General features: G+C 43.9%; 1 protein-coding gene across 6 annotated transcripts in view; it reads right to left on the reverse strand.

Moving 5' to 3' along the window:
- Window positions 1–16119, reverse strand: part of ECPAS (Ecm29 proteasome adaptor and scaffold) — a 96289-nt gene extending 80170 nt beyond the window's left edge. Inside the window, exon 1 of one of the 6 annotated variants that reach the window (XM_080819767.1) lies at window positions 15881–16119. In XM_080819767.1, coding sequence (XP_080675893.1) covers window positions 15881–15902 — 22 coding nt within the window. In that variant the 5' untranslated portion in view covers window positions 15903–16119. Of the gene's footprint in view, window positions 1–5778; window positions 5846–7701; window positions 7804–15255; window positions 15531–15880 lie in introns of those variants that run through there. The other 5 variants (XM_080819765.1, XM_080819769.1, XM_080819768.1 and 2 more) reach the window with 5 other exon arrangements.
- Between the last annotated feature and the right edge of the window lie 465 nt (window positions 16120–16584).

Consider the following 16584-nt stretch of genomic DNA (forward strand, 5'->3'; position numbering starts at 1 on the left):
AGGAAAATTGTAATGGGTAACAGAGCAAGCTTGAACTGTGTCTCTAATATTTATTTCTTAAATAAAAGATTTTTTGCTAACAGCAAAAAAAGTAAGGATTTGACAAAGATGGGTAGGACATACATAAATATTTCTAAGATTAATCTCTATACTTTTTTCATACTTGAAATTTTCATTATTTTTAAAACAAATATATACACCATGCTAATTTTGTTTTAGATACAACTACATAAAAGGGGTAAGAAAATATATCAGAGATTTTTCTTTTATACTTTCATGTACTTTTCAAATATTCTTCAGTAAAAGTACATTTCTTTTTTTTACAAAAATCTGTTGAAAGAAGCCATGTCTCAGGGATAAAGAAAGAAATTTTAAGCACAGAATTTTAAAGCTTAAAAGGAACCTTAAAGAATATGGAAGGACAAAAACAAGAACATTTACTGATAGGAATGCGGTATAGTCACTTTAAAAGACAGTTTGGAGGTTCCCTACAAAACTGAAGAGTCTCACCATATGATCCATCAACTGCACTCCTTGCTATTTACCCAAAGGAGTTGAAATCTTATGTCCACACAAAGACCTGGACAGGGATGTTTCTGCAGCTTTATTCCTAAGTGCCAACACTTGGAAGCAACAAGATGTCCTTCACACTAGGTAAATGGATAAATACAAACAACAAATATTTTTCAGTGCCAAACAGAAATTAGTTTTCAAGTCATGGAAAAACATGGAGGAAACTTAAAGGCACATTACTAAGTGAAAGAGGCCAATCTGAAAAGGCTATATACTTTTTGACTCCAGCTATATAATAGTCTAAAAAAGGCATAACTATGGAGACAGTAAAAAGATCAGTGGTTGCCAGGAAGGAATGGGGAAGGAGGGACGAATAGGAGGAGAACACAGGATATTTCCGGCAGTGAAAATACTCTGTATGATATTATAATGAAGGATATACGTCCAAACCCATACAATACAGAATACCAAGAGTGAACTGTAATATAAACTATGGACTTCAGGTGGTTATGTGTCAATGTGGTTTATCCTTGATTAAAAATGTACCACACTGATGAGTGATACTGATGGAGGAAGCCATGCTATTGGGGGGGGGGTAGGGGGCAGGGGGAGGACAGGGAGTGAAGCGGAGGATTACACAGGAAATCTCTCTGTGCCTTCTTAATTTTGTCGTAAACCTAAACCTGCTCTAAAAAAAAAAAAAAGTTGTTGTTTTTTTTTGTTTTTTTTTTTTTTTAAACTTAGTCTCAGGGGCACCTAGGTGGCTGAGTTGGTTGATTTCAGCTCAAGTCATGATCTCAGGGCCGTGAGATGATCCCCGCATTGGGCTCCACACTGGGTGTGGAGACTGCTTAAGATTCTCTTCTCACCCTCTCCTTCTGCCCTCCAACCCCGCCGTGCGAGCACACGGGCTCTCTAAAATAAATCTTAAAAAAACAAATCTCAGTCTCAAAAAAAAATAGATCAAAACACTGAAATTCTTCAATCCCGGAACTGAAAACAATTTCCAGTTTAGCTTATGTCAACTATTATATTCATGCAGGAAAAAAGCCTACTAAAAATAAATTTATTCATTTTGTTTCCATTAAATATTTCTATAATCCATATTATTCACCGGTCTTTAATTTCTCTATGTAAAGGCAAAGAAGGGACTTCCTTCCTTCTACCCCCTCCCAAGGAAGAAATAACCAGTAAAGGTTTAAGGCCTTCCCTTCAATGTTACCCACCATTAGCCACTGATATTTCTGAAAACATGTAATTATTCCTGACAAATGAAACTGTCCATATAAATCATTCATTCTTCAGATCACTCCAAAAAAATACAACTTTGACTTCTGCCTTAAGGAGGAAAGGCTATTTGTTCACAGGATTAGAAAAGGCAAATACTGGGGTGCCTGGGTGGCTCAGTGGGTTAAAAGCCTTTGCCTTCAGCTCAGGTCATGATCTCAGGGTCCTGGGATAGAGCCCCGCATCGGGCTCTCTGCTCAACAGGGAGCCTGCTTCCCTTCCTCTCTCTCTACCTGCCTCTCTGCCTATTTGTGATCTCTCTCTGTCAAACAAATAAATAAAATCTTCAAAAAAAAAAAAAAAGGAAAAATACTGGTTTTTACTCATATCACTCATACAAAAAAAAAGTTAAAAAAAAACAGCAATATGTCCATTTCCTGAGATGTGTCATCTTTTCATAACAACTTGAACATCAAAACATTCCTTTAAAGTATGCAAGGCAAGCACACACCATCAAAACGAATACAAAAAGTTACTAAATTTAAGGTAGTGGTTATCTCCACATGATGGAATTTCAGAGGATTCTTTCTTGGCTTGTTTAATTTTATGTCATTGCTAATCTACTTCACGAACACGAATTACTTGTTTGAATTAAAAAGAGAAAACAGTTATTTCAGAGAAACGGGTTTAGGAATGTTTTTAAGATTGCTTAAGTTTTCTACGAAGAACATTATTTTTTGTGAATATGAAAGTAAATTTTAAATTGTTAATCAGGTTAGAGCTTACGTGGAAGCTGAGACTGAAATGGAGAGCTGAAAATACCTAGACCACTGCCCACTGCATCATAAATCAATTAATAATCCAAAGCTACAAGATATTTTGAGAAACATCTATCAGGTTACCATAGAAATATACTAAACCCTAATGGAATAATCTCACAAGGAAATATTGCCCCTCCTGGTATTTACTTTCTTCTGATTCATACATACATAAAGATATTACAGTCACAAGACAGTTTTACATGGGGCTTTGAGCCTTAAAAAACACTGCGAGGTGGGCAACTACTGTCTGCATTTATAGATGACAAAATAAGCTCGGGATCTGATTTGCCAAAGGTCACCAAGCTAGTAAGACAAATTGTTAAGTTGAACGTTGATAGGTCTTTACCCTCCAAGTACAAACTAGAACACAGTACCTCCCTCTAAAGTACTTTCTATTGACGTAAGGTAATACTAACTCCAACTTACAGATGAAGAAACAGAGCCTAGAATTCATTAAGAATGTTGATTTAAGGGCGCCTGGGTGGCTCAGTGGGTTAAGCCTCTGCCTTCAGCTCGGGTCATGATCTCAGGGTCCTGGGATCGAGTCCCGCATCAGGCTCTCTGCTCCGCAGGGAGCCTGCTTCCTCCTCTCTCTCTCTCTGCCTGCCTCTCTGCCTACTTGTGATCTCTGTCAGATAAATAAATAAAATCTGTTAAAAAAAAAAAAAAAGAATGTTGATTTAAAAAAATAAAGAGAAGAATGTCAATCAAGACTTATAAGGTAGTAAAGCGTCAGGGCTAGGGTTCGAACTCCAGGCCAGTCCAACTCCAAACCCAACGGTCCTTCCAGCACGCTAAACTGTAGCACAGCCAAAGCAGAGAAAGGGGGTGGAAATGACACAAAGGCTTACTGGACAACCATGTAACAACATGACTTTGTACCCTGGCCACAGCCTCTGTGTCAGGATGGGTCCCAACTCAATCCATACCTTCCTCAGCAATTCAGAAGTGGGACCAAAAAGTCAGGCCTCCCTTGAGTGCCCGGACCGATGAGAATAAAGCCAGTGGACAGCACCCAGTGCTCCATGCAATACGTGCCCTCCGTAGTACCCACCACCTGGCACCCCCAGCCTTCCACCCCCCGCCCCTTCCAAACCCTCAGGTTGTTTTTCAGAGTCCGTAGTCTCTCATGGTTCATCTCCCCTTCCAATTTCCCTCAACTCCCTTCTCCAGGAGAGAGAGAATCTTAAGCAGGGTCCATGCCCAGCACAGAGCCCAAATATAGGGCTTGATCTCATGGCCCTGAAATCATGACCTGAGACGAAATCTAGAGTTGGTCACTTAACCAACTGAGCCACCCAGATGCCCATTATTTTGGAAATTGTACACAATCTCAGAAACTTAAGTTCAAACAAAAAAGAAATAAAAACTTTCTCTTTGTTTTATTGTACGAAAAAAAAAAAAAAGCCAGTGGACAGGACAGGACGCATCTTTAGCCTACTCTATGAAACACGGAGTCAGAGAAAGCTGGTCTGAAGATTGGGCATAAAGGCACAGAGAGAGCAGCTGGAAGAACTGGATGATTTCTAGTTTGTGAAGGCCCTTCTTGTTTCCATAAAACTCCCTAAAATAAATGCCCTGTTTTTGCTTAAGCTGGCTTACAACTGGGTCCAAATAAAAGTGGAAGGTCTTTGCCAAAGGGGATAAAAAAAGAAATACTTCTATAAAAGTACATTAAAAAAAAGGAAAAAAAAAAGTAAGCAGCCAGAACATGCCTAGAGTGAATTATCAGATCAGAGAAAGAATCCTTCCTAATGGTGGGCCAACGTAGCCCCAAAGGAATCTTAACCATGAACCCCATTACTCCTGCAACAGCGATACAAATTGCAATTGCTTCCTAAGTGTACCATGTTTTCCCTGCCCAATTATTTGGTCAACCAAGTTCCCCAACTGGGAATACTCTCCCCAACCTCTCCTGCTATCTCTCTATCTCCACACAGCCAAATCCTCCCATTCAAGGTCCAGCTCAAATATTACCTGCTGCATACCTACACTATCCATCTGAGCCCTACAAACTCCCATGGACCTCTTTTACATCTCTGCTGGCACTCACTGCCTTTTGCTACATATTATGTAACTGCCCCATCTTCTCTGTCCTAGACCAAAGCAGTTCTTTGAGGTGTGATTTCAATCTGATTCCACCTAACTACCCACTCCTTCTCTACACTCCACCCTTCTATAGAGCTCCTCGGGTTGAGAAACTGTGACTTAAGTCCTTTGGTATCCCAGCACTTAATTCAGACCCTTGCAGAGAGGAGTTGCTCAACACCTGTTGAATGTATGAAATATTAATTCCTCGTGCATTAGAAAAGTCATTAGAAGTTTATGCATTTAACATCTGTAGCAAGGGAAAGGAGGAAACTGGTGACAACTTATAATACCTGATGTTAGAATCTCTTGGAAAAAGGATGATACATATTTTAATACCACAACAAGTGCTTACGGTTTAAAAAAAAAACGGTTTTACGGTTTAAAAAATGGTTTTACGGTTTAAAAAAAATTCTAGAAGGTCTGATTGTGTGGAGAACTAGGAGGATAGACCAGGGAAAGGACAGAAAGCCAAACACTACACCAAGACTTTCCCCATGATTCACATCTTCCAGAGTTAGTTAAATTACTGAAAGGCTTGGGAGAGTGGAGTGAGTGAGGGACTATGTGCGTAAACCAGTGAAACAGGTGGGTTTTCGTGTCCAAGTTGACATGAGTGGAACCAAAATATCATTTTCAGAAATGGGAACCTAACAGCTAAGAAAAACCTAAGTAAAGTAAATTATAGGAAATTCACAAAAACAGGATGTGATGGGGAGGTGGAGGGAGTGATGGAGAGATGACCCCCTCCAGACTTTGACAACCTGTGCAATTAAGAGTATGAGACTAAAACTATAAGAGTATGGTAGGCCTAGGTGCCATGTAAATTTCATAGGTAATGGTCTTTTATGGTAGATCAATCCTGGGAATTATAAATCTAACCAGATACTAACTAAGGTTAAAGGAGTTAAAGTCCACATCATATATTGATTTCTATATGCCATTTTGATTCACTAAATGTCACTCTAATACTTGAGTGACAAAATCCAAATGAGGCCAGTGAGATACTACTTCAGGAGTTAATGCTTTCAATTTTGATCTCTACTGCTAGGTTTTAAATAGATGTTTTCCCCATTCCCTACCTTAAAAAAACAAACAAACAAAAAAAACACATTATATGCAAACACACTTAAAAGGAGAATGTCAGGAAGTCCAGTAGTAGACATCAATATAAGTCAGAGATGGGGAGAGGATCCATTCCACCGTGGCTCCTTCCAGCCAGGGCTGCCCAAAGGGGAGACAGATAAGAACCTCTGTAAGCAATGAGGCTCGGAGCAGGAGGTTCCTGCTGACACAGTCCCTGCTGGTACCCCTTACTCCCAGAACTGAGGCAATTAGACTAACTTCCTGTTCCCTAGCCCACCATCTTACCCCCAGTACCCAGGCAGATAATCCAATACAGACACCCCTGCACCAGGATGTGCTCGTGACTGAGCAGGGAAGTCTTTCTTCTCCTGCCACTTCCAAAGTCCTAGCCACCTGGAGACGATGTCAGGCTACTTTACGCCCCTTACCAACCCAGCAGAGCCTTAAGCAAAGCTACCCTCCCCTGTTCACACATACCCCACTGCCCCCCTCCACACACACACACACACACACACACACACACACACAGAGGGAGGGAAGGAAGAAGTCATAGGGTTAGCTTGGCAGGGCTGGGCCAAGTGATGAGACAAAAGCCCTCAACTGCACCCTAGATTTAATGAGTAAGTGTCACACTCCAGATGCACTGAGCTCCACAAACACTCCCACCTCCCAAGGAAGCCCTTTCCCCCAGAGACAGCAGTTGGCAGGTGCCCAATTAGAAATCAATGTTAGTAAACTGATGAGCTGAAAGATTAGTTCAGCTTATGAAAGCCAGCTTAGAGGAGACAATGTATACTATGCAAGAGTTCAGATTGCATAAAAGTCAAACATCCACCAAAGCAGCTCATTACTTAGGACAATGCTCATTTGGAAGTGTAAACTCTAGAAAGTTCTTTAGTTAAGTCACTCCTTAAATTCCAGCATTTGTGGTTTGACCCGCTTGCCTTCAGTATATCATAATTTCATTAACGCATCTGTCACAGGCCCAAAAGCACTGAGAATGAATCTAGGAGCAAATAAACAATGCCCTTGGTTCTCTTCTAAACAATTCCTCCAACCTCCCAGTTTTCCATTTCTCTCTAATGGAAAGAAGATGTGTGAGATAGCAAAAAAAAAAAAAAAAAAAAAAAAAAACCCAAAGTTTATGCTAAATTTGAACTCTGATTTATAAAATACTCCATTCGTTCTATCCCTCAAAATTCCACCTAACTGAATTAAGGAATCATACACCATCATCAGCAATATACATACCGAAAAACAGAAGGCATGGTGGAAGGGGAATGCAATAGTTAAATTAGAAGAAAGCAGTAAGATGCACCTTTGGATTGAAACCACAAAATCCAAAGTACACTGGATATTGAGCTCATGATATCAGAGAATTACAGTCTGAACTTAAAGAGTTTCAGTCAAAGGACCATCCAATATCTTCCAAGAAAGACAGACACTAGAGTCTTATTCAGCCCCAGAATGAAGCAGAATTTAGTGGTTTTTCCATCACGGTACATGTCAAAAAGGCAGAATTAGGAATATCTAATTACTATGATGATGCCTCTTTCAATGCCCCCCCCTTTTTTTTCTTTTTTCTTTTTTTTTCCTTTTTTTACAAATAAAACAGGATGACATTCTGGGAGCATGTAAAGTCATTTTTTATTGTGGCAGACAATACTACTTGTAAACTAACACTCATAGTCTTTTCCTTGTGCACACTGCTAAATAATGTCTTCAAGTTTCATCTTTTTCTCTCTCTTGCTAATTGTTTAAATTTATGCTCATGCGATGACATACAATAGAGGCTTCAGGATATATAAACTAACATGAACTTCACTAACTCTTTCAGGATAGCTGGAAAAGGAGAAAAACCCATGAAGATCTTGGCAGGAAATTGCTTGCTACTTGATAACCTATGCATTTTTAAATGCTACTACAAAAAAATGCACACATCCTAAGGAACTAAGGAACTACTAACCTCTACAATCAATGTGATACATGGTTTATCCAGTCTTGACAAAAATCCTCTGGATCACCAATGGTAGGTTCATCCACTCGTACATATGCAATTGTATAAAGAATCTATTATTTAGAACACCAGGAAAAAAAACAATTAAAAGATTTATATTCATAGCTACCATTAAGAAATTTTTTAAAAAGCACTTTTCATTTCTATGCTAAGATCTAATTTGATGCCCTGCTTTGCAAATTCAGAATGAAGAGGAAAATATTATAGTGATTACCAAACTGGAGAAAGAGTAAGGAGTATGTCCACAAATAAAAGTTGTTATATAGAAGTAACACACTAATAATTTAAACTTATTCACTGAAGACTAAAACACTGGAATACCAATACAACACAGATTTCATCATATATGTATATGTGTACATATACATAAATATCAACATACAAAGTCTTACATTAGAATTGGAAGGAAGTGTAATTATACAACAGTTTTATAAGAGGAGTATTAGTAGGTGGGTACACATGCTACCGCACATTACACCTGAGAATATAAACAGTGAACATTCATAACCCTGGGAACCTCTGCCCTCTCTCGGCACTCATGATCCCCTTCCCTGGTTCTTCCTGGTCTTCTTCTCACCCCTACATATGCACAGCCCCCAGACAGCTGTCCTCGGGACAATCTGCCATTCCCCTGACTCTACCATCACCCCCACACTCTCCCGAGCTTCAGACCAAGTTCCCACACCCAAAGAAGCCACACGCCTAGCACTATGCCAAGCTCTGAACATGCATTATCTCTTCCCACTCTTATAACACCTCTGTGAAATAGGTTTGTTATTATCTCATTTAACAGATGACAAAACCAAAGCCCAGAAGTTAGGTCCCTTGTTCAAGGACATTAATCAAAAAGCAGCAGAGCCAGGATTCAAAACCATCTCTGACGCCACGTGACATTTCAGCTACTATTCCAAAGCATCTCCCTGAACAATACAACATGGGCACCTCAATAATTCAACTCATTCACTCAACAAATTACTTCTTTGTTGAAGACAGCAAACCTGTTCTCTCTTTTCTCCACTTTTACCTCCCTAACTCTGTCTAGAGACTGTCCTCTCCAAACCCCACTAATCTCTCAGATAGATTCTTGGAATCATCTCTAACTCCTCCCCTCTTGAACAACACTCATCTACTTGGCTGATAATTTCTGCCTATTTTAGGGATTCTAGGTTATATTACCTCCATGCCAAATCCACTTCCACTGTCCCACTGCAGACCCCAGGTTTCTTTCACTTGACCACTGTGACACCCTCCTAAACTAGTCTTGCTCCTCTGGGTCTCTGGATCCACGCAATCAATGTTACACCACTGCCACCTGTTATCCTTGTAAAACAGACCTACTCATGTTACACTCCAGCCTAAAAGCCTTTGATGGTGCTCTACTGTCTACAGAACAAAGTCCAAACTAGTTGTGTTGGCATTCCCACACAAGCTCGTCCCAACCTATCTTCGGAGCTTCATCTCCTACTGCCACCCCCAACCGAAATGATAATAATAATTTACACAGAGCTTAATTCCTTATACAATGCATTTTCATATACATTAATCATAACAACACTATGAGTATTTCTTATTATCCCAATTTTATGAGAAAGAAACTGAGACCTAGAAAGGTAAAACAATTTGCTGAAGATCCCAAATGATAAAAAGAACATAAAAGGCAGAAAGGGTCAAGTATCAAAACTCCAAATTTTATCTCCTTCCCCAATACTTCCCGCAGCCATAGCACCCCTACTCCAGCATATCAGACTCAACCTTTCTCTGAAAGTATTTTCTAACCTCTCTTAGCTCAAGGTATTTGCACTTGAAATTTCCAAAGAACAGTGGTAGGCACTTTTCATATTATACTTTATATTAGTTATTTATATTTACATATAAAGCTGTGTCTACAGTGAATTATAAGCTCTATGAGGATAGGACCAAAAGTTAGTCACTCAATTTTTAAAGTCTGCTCATTTAACTGGAAAATGTGTGCGGAAAATAAGCCACATAAGACGACAAGCATCAAGGCAGAGACTGGCCAGGCCTGAAATCAGAGACCAGAAACCTGGGTCAGACCACCTGAGCATGCCGGCAGTGCTGATAGTTTTAACATCTACCCTCTGAACAAGGTCGAAAAACACAGTGCCAACCATTTCCACTGACAGTGGCCTTTATTAAATATTACAGTTTACTGAAAGCACAATTCAAAAACAGAATGGGGTGAAAACGAAGAATTAGAAGTTGATAAGAAACAAAATACCATTATTTCCCATTTTAACGTTCCCCTTTGACTAAGTAACCAAAGTTTGAACAATACAGACTTGATTTAGCCTTTCTCCAAAGCTGCCTGGATGGCTGTCTCCGGGGCTATTTCAGTAGGCCACAGAATCACGTTCTCCCACACGGCCACACAGACAGCTTCCCACGTCTCACCCTCTCAGAGAACCACGAGGCTTCATGGCACTGGCAGAGCCTCTCTCAGAAGGTATGTGACATGTTGATTATCTCGCCAACTTTTGCAAGTAAAGTTCCCCACGGTTATGTCAAATGGTCAAACTGAACAGTGTCAGTGCGCTTTAAGATTACAGGCCCTACTCCTCCCTGAGTTGTCTTCATCCCAGATCAGATTCTAAGGATGCCTTATAATTATAAAGCCCAGAATATGAAACCACTGAACAGCTGACCTGGTGAAAAGTCTCAAATGCTTCCTTCCCTCTGTCAGAAATCTCCCTGTCCACTGCTGAAACATAACCACAATGTCAACTTTTCCATGAACTGACAGAGGATAATATTAGAAGAAAAACTAGCCCACATGCCCTGCACTGAATTACACTCCATTCCAAACAGTTACAGCACTATGATCTTAAGTTATTTACAAACTAGATTTCAGAACTATTTTTGTCAGAACTAACTGTTCTCTATCGTGGCATCTCACCCAAAATTTTGGGGCGCCTGGGTGGCTCAGTCATTAGGTGTCTGCCTTTGGCTTGGGTCATGATCACGGGGCTCTGGGATGGAGCCCCGCATCGGACTCCCTGCTCAGCGGGAAGCCTGCTTTTCCCTCTCCCACCCCGCCTTCTTGTGTTCCCTCTCTCGCTGTCTCTGTCAAATAAATAAAATCTTTTTTAAAAAAATCGAATATTTCCATCCAATGAACCTCAGAATATTGCCACATTTTATACACGACAGCAGATTTCTTCTGGAGGCTACTGAGACATTGCGGCCAGGGGGGCACGTTGCTCTTGTTATAAACTGCGTATTTTCCCTTTCAGAGAGAGTAATACAACAGTCAGTCAGAATTAACATCAACTTTGGAATCAGAGAATCTGAATTGAAGCCCTAACTCCGTAACATGAAGGAAGTTCCACTACCGAGACAGAAATAGCCCCAAACTCACAGGGGTGTTGAAAGGATTCAGTCAGTCAACAGGTACAAAGTGACTAGAACACATGGTAAGCTTTCAATAAACATCAGCTTTACAATCATCCAATTCAAAGTCACAATCATTAGATTTGTGAGAGGATAACAAATTCTAAGAAACCCCAGTTCAAGATTGTCCTGCTTACCTTTTGGAAACTTCCATATGTCAATGTAATCGATCCGTCAATCGATAAAAATGAAATAGAAGAGAAACCTAACAGTTCTGTTTCCCAGGAGCTCCTGCACAGTACGATGGCAGAAACAACCGAAAGCAACTATAGATTTAATTTAAATTTATGGCATGTGTGTCACCTCAAATACAAAGATTAAAAATGCTAATCTGAAATCTATAAGACCCAGTGTTACCAGCTATATATCCCTAAATAGCAGATGTGGGAACCACAGACAATATGACTTAAGCATTGTCTATGTTACATAAGCATACACTTTGGTCCTTACATATTTGTCTACACATACACTTCCTCTTTCCTCTCAGCAGTATCTTAATTCCGTTGGTGGACCGTGGTGTTTCTTTTGCACCCCACAGCAATGTTAAACAGCAAACACTTGGACTAAAGTGACATCTAGGTAAGAATTTAGCAGCCTACCTGACCATATCTTTTCATCGGCATGAACACGGACTACGGTACACAGCAGTAATATAGCCTAAAGCCTGGCTGAGTGCACACTGGAGTCTGAGACACCTGGGATCCGACACCACCACTCACTCACTGTAGGACCTGGGGAACCTAAAATGTCTGTTTTCCATTCCTTAAAACAGCAATAATAATTTTACCTACCTCTTACGATTACTGTGACAAATAAAAGAATACATGCAAAACACTTAATGCTAGTCCTGAAATACTGAGGGGAACATTTACAGATGTCTTCAATTTACTTTGAAACGCATCAAAAAAGGATGGATTGAGCACTTAGTGCCACTGAGCTGTACAATTAAAAAATGATCAAGATTATAAGTTTCATTACATGTGTTTTACCAGTTTTTAATTAAAAATGATTAAAATAAAATTATAAAAGGTGGACTGAAAGATGGACAGATACGTGATAAAGCTGGTAAAATAGCAAATGGAGAGCCTAAGTAGTGGGTATGTGAATACTCACTTTCAACTTTTCTGTATTTTTGAAGCTTTTTACAATAAAATATTAGGGAAAAAACAATGCTGGCATCCAAAAGTCTGCTTTTATTATCACTACTAGTCAAAATAATAGCCAGCAAATATTCAGATTCTTGGCTTCTTTTTAAAAAATTGTATAAAGCATCATTTTATCAGCCATCTCTCTTTTTATTATGACCATTCTAAAACTAAAAGTAGCTTATTTGAAACTGCTTAGCCAGTACTTACGTACGTGATTTCAAGTTAAATTATTCTAAGGTACCAGCTGCCAAGCATTTAATCTCTTCTGAAGGAACACAGAAACCAAGTCAAGAGATATTTGTGGTCCATGATTGATGACTTGACCAAACAAAACAATGGAAAAGCAAGAATTGGAATTACTTCTTCCTAACTTTTTCAGTAGCTGCTGAAGCTGTTAAGTCCGGAAGTACTACCAGAAGTACTACCAGCACCTTAACAGGTCCCTGTTGTACAGAGGCATGCTGCATATACACAGTATGTCAGCCACTTTGGAATGATACCCAGTTTGGGGCACCTGGGTGGCTCAAGCTTCTGCGTTCAGGCCAGGTCATGATCCCAGGGTCCTGAGATGGAGCCCGGCATCCCTGCTAAGCAGGGAGCCTGTTTCTCCCTCTACCCCTCCCCCCAGCTCGTGTGCACTCACACCATCTCTCAAGTAAATAAATAAAATCTTTAAAAAAATAAAGAATGATATCCAATTTTCTTGTTTTTTTTTCCCCTCTCCAAATGGTAATTCAGATTTTAAGTGTTTAGTGGTACTACAGGACCTCAGATACAACGAGGTATAACAATTTAAACAGACCACCTCAAAGCTACTGAGATGCTACTTTCAAAAATACAGAAAAGAACGTGGTGGGAACGTGGAAAAATTGGAACACTTGCATACTGTTGTTAGGAACATAAAACAGTATAGCCACTGTGGAAAACAGTATGGTGGTCCCTCAAAAAATTGAAAATGGAATTACCCTAGGACCAAACAAGCCCACTTCTGCGTATACACCCAAATGAACTGGAAGCAGAGTCTCCAAGAGATATTTGTTCACCCATGTTCACAGCAGCATTACTCACAACAGTTAAGATGTACAAGCAACCCAAGTACCCATCAACAGATGAACGGATGAGAAAATAAATGTAATATATACACACAATGGAATATCATTCAGCCTTAAAAAGGAAGAAAACACAGTCACATGCTAAAACAGAAACGAACTTTGAAGACATTAAGCCAAGTGAAATAAGGCAGTCAGAGAAAGGCAAATCATGTATGACTCCACTTATATGAGATACCCAGAGCAGTGGAAATCACAGAGACAGAGAGTAGAATGGTGGCTGCCAGGTGCTGGAGGGGGGTGGGGTGGGATAGGGAGGTCAGGTTTAATGGGTATAATGTTCCAGTTCTGCAAGATGAAGAGTTCTGGAAAGGGACGGTGGTGATGGTTGCTCAACAATATGTCCTTAACACCACTGAACTATACACTTAAAAATGGTTATGACGGTAAATTTTATGTGTATTTTACAATAACAAAAAAAAGGGGGGGATCAGGGAACTGATCTCCCCAGAAAGCCTGGCAGGGGTGCTCCAGCTTGGACCTGACAGACGAGGAATCAACCCGTGGCGCTCAAGCCATGTCCATCTCTACACACACTCTGAGACCCTGTCCACTGAGACTCTCCATCCTGCCCAGGGTCACACCAACTGTTCATTTCAGCTTCAAAACCGACAAACATTACTCCTGCTACCGCAGTTCTCTGTCAAAGCAGGACGGACCTTAATCTCTCTAAACCTGCCTGCTCTTTAAAACAAGGATAATTCCTACCTACCAGCCTTACAAGGTTGTTACGAGGGCAAGACTGAGATCACGTATATAAAAGGAGCTTTAAACTGCCAAACACCAAAGCAGCAGAAATTACTATGTTTATAACTACTTTCGCATAGAAATTCAGAAGGGACTATAACAACATAAACTTCACAAGGCTTGCGACACCTCACCCATGTTTCATTCCACTTACAACTCGCATCACCCCTAAATAACACCTTTTTTGTTTTTGTCATAAACTGAAAGGGCAGCACTGAAGAAACAAACAAAAGCTCAACCTAAGCATTTCGTCTCACCACCCCAACCGCAATCAGAAATCATCTTACGTGTCCTAGGAAAATTCAATTTTTATGGCCCCAGCGTGGGCCTGCGGCGCCCGGGAACTACACTTCCCACAAAGCATCGAGGTGAACCCCAGCGGCGGGCGGGGCGGCCTGGGATTCAGGGTGACCACCGCTCTCCCCAAACCGGGATCGCCGTCCCCTGAAAAACGACAACGTTTACGGTCGAGTGTGAAAGCGCTGTCGGCCCGCGGTCCCGCCGGCGTCCAGCCCCGCGACCCTCTCCCTGCCCTCCCGTCCTTCCTGCTCCACCTGAGGGTCACCGCCTATCCTTGACCTTTCCGCTGATTCCGAGGGTGTCACAGAGAGGCACCTTCTCCCCCGCCCCCAAAGCTCCATTTCTAGAACCCCCCCCAAACAGTTGGGACCCGGGGCCACTGCGGGGTCAGATGGGACGCGCCGACACAGCCCACCACCCTGAGGGCCCCCCCGCCCGTCCGCCGGCCCGAGAGCCGCGGGCAGGGGGCTGGGCTGCCCCCACCCCCGGACCGGGGCGGATCGCTGGCAGAGGTGGCTCCGCCCGGGGCTCCGGTTTCAATTTCGCAACGTGACGGTGCAAACCTGAGGCCTACAAGCGCAGGCGGCGGCGTCCGGCGCCCCGCCCGCCCGCCAGGCCCGAGCGCCCCAACCCCCCGCACGCCGCGGCCGCCGCCCGCCCACCCAGCCCGGCTCCCGGCGGGCGGCAGCGCGCCCCGGCCCGCCTGCCCGCCCGCCGGGCCCCGGCCGCCGCCCCCGGCCCGGCGCAGCGCCGGCTCTCACTCGCGGCGGCGGGCTGGCGGTGGCACTTACTCAGCTCGTCCTGGGAGGCGGAGGCGGCGGCCGCAGCCATGTTGCGCCAGGGAGGGAGGGAGGGGCCGGAGCGGGAGGGCGCGGACGGGCGACGCGGGGAGCTCGCCGCTCTCGGTGCGGCAGGGGCCGGGAGCCGCCTCCGGTCGCACGGCGCGGGCCGCGCTGCGCCCACGAGGCCCGCCCGCCGCCGTCGCCGCCGCCTGCGTCCTCCTCGCTGCACGCGTCGCTCTCGCGGTCCCCCGCGAGCTCGCGACTCGGGCGCTCCCACCGCCTCGCGCCTCTGCGGAGCCGCCGCCGTCCGTCGGCCGAGTCCCGGTGCGCCCGGCCCGCGCGGCGGCTCTGCGGCTCCGCGCCGCGCTCGCCCAACTCACGCCGGTTTTATATTTAGAAAGAGCTGAGCCATCCTCCCAGCGGCCCCCCCGCCGGGCCCCTCGCGCGCCCGCCCGCCCGCGCTCGCTCGCTCGCTCGCGGCTCGTCCTGCCCACCTGCCGCCGCCCGCCCCGCGAGCGCTCCCCGCGCGAACCCGGCACGCGGCGGCCTGCGCGGGCGGCCCGGCCTAGCCGCCCCGCCGCGCCGTAGCAGCCTGCGGCGGCCGCGACACAAAACGGACGCGCGGGCCTCTGACCTGAGTCGGAGCCGGTCTCCATGCCGGCGATGCTGCGCGCGGCGCCGCGAGGTGGGCGCCCAGGAGCTAGGCGGCGGCGGGCTCGGGCCCGAGGGGCCGCGCGCCGCAGTCCGGGAGGGGCCTGACCGGGCTGGCCCGCGCTACCCGGCCAGGGGAGACCGTCCAGGCGGGGCCCGGGCTCCCTTTTGAAAGGTCTGCGGCTGTCACGTCGGCCGGTCCGGACCTGAAGAAGCACGCCTGTCCAAAGGAAGAGACGTGGACTCGGAAAAGTGGAGCCGGGTTCGGAGTCGGCGGGACGAAGCCCCGCCCTGCGCCTCCCGCGAACTTCTCGGCCCCGGCGCGTTCAACGCCCCGACCCGGCTCCCTGGGCTCCTTCTCTCACTTAAAGCCCGGGATCAAGTATAGTTTTCTGATGCTCTCAAACAAGCACTGCCGAGTGAAGGAAAGCCACGGAGTCCTACTAAAACTTAAATGAACCGAGATACTGAAAGTTCAAAGTCAAGCACATAGGCTTATATGAGCTTTTTTCTTTCTTTTTTTTTTTTAATTTTTATTCTAATAACTACGTTCTTTTTGGTAACCCGAGTGATTCATTTTCAATATGCCGATTTGAACTTTACGGCTTAAGTTTGTCCATGAGGTCATGGATGGGAAAAACACTTGCAAAATGGAATTCAAATTAAGGGGTTGCATGTTGCTGTACT

The sequence above is a fragment of the Martes martes genome, assembly GCF_963455335.1.
Source record: "Martes martes genome assembly, chromosome: 12".
Classification (NCBI taxonomy): domain Eukaryota; kingdom Metazoa; phylum Chordata; class Mammalia; order Carnivora; family Mustelidae; genus Martes; species Martes martes.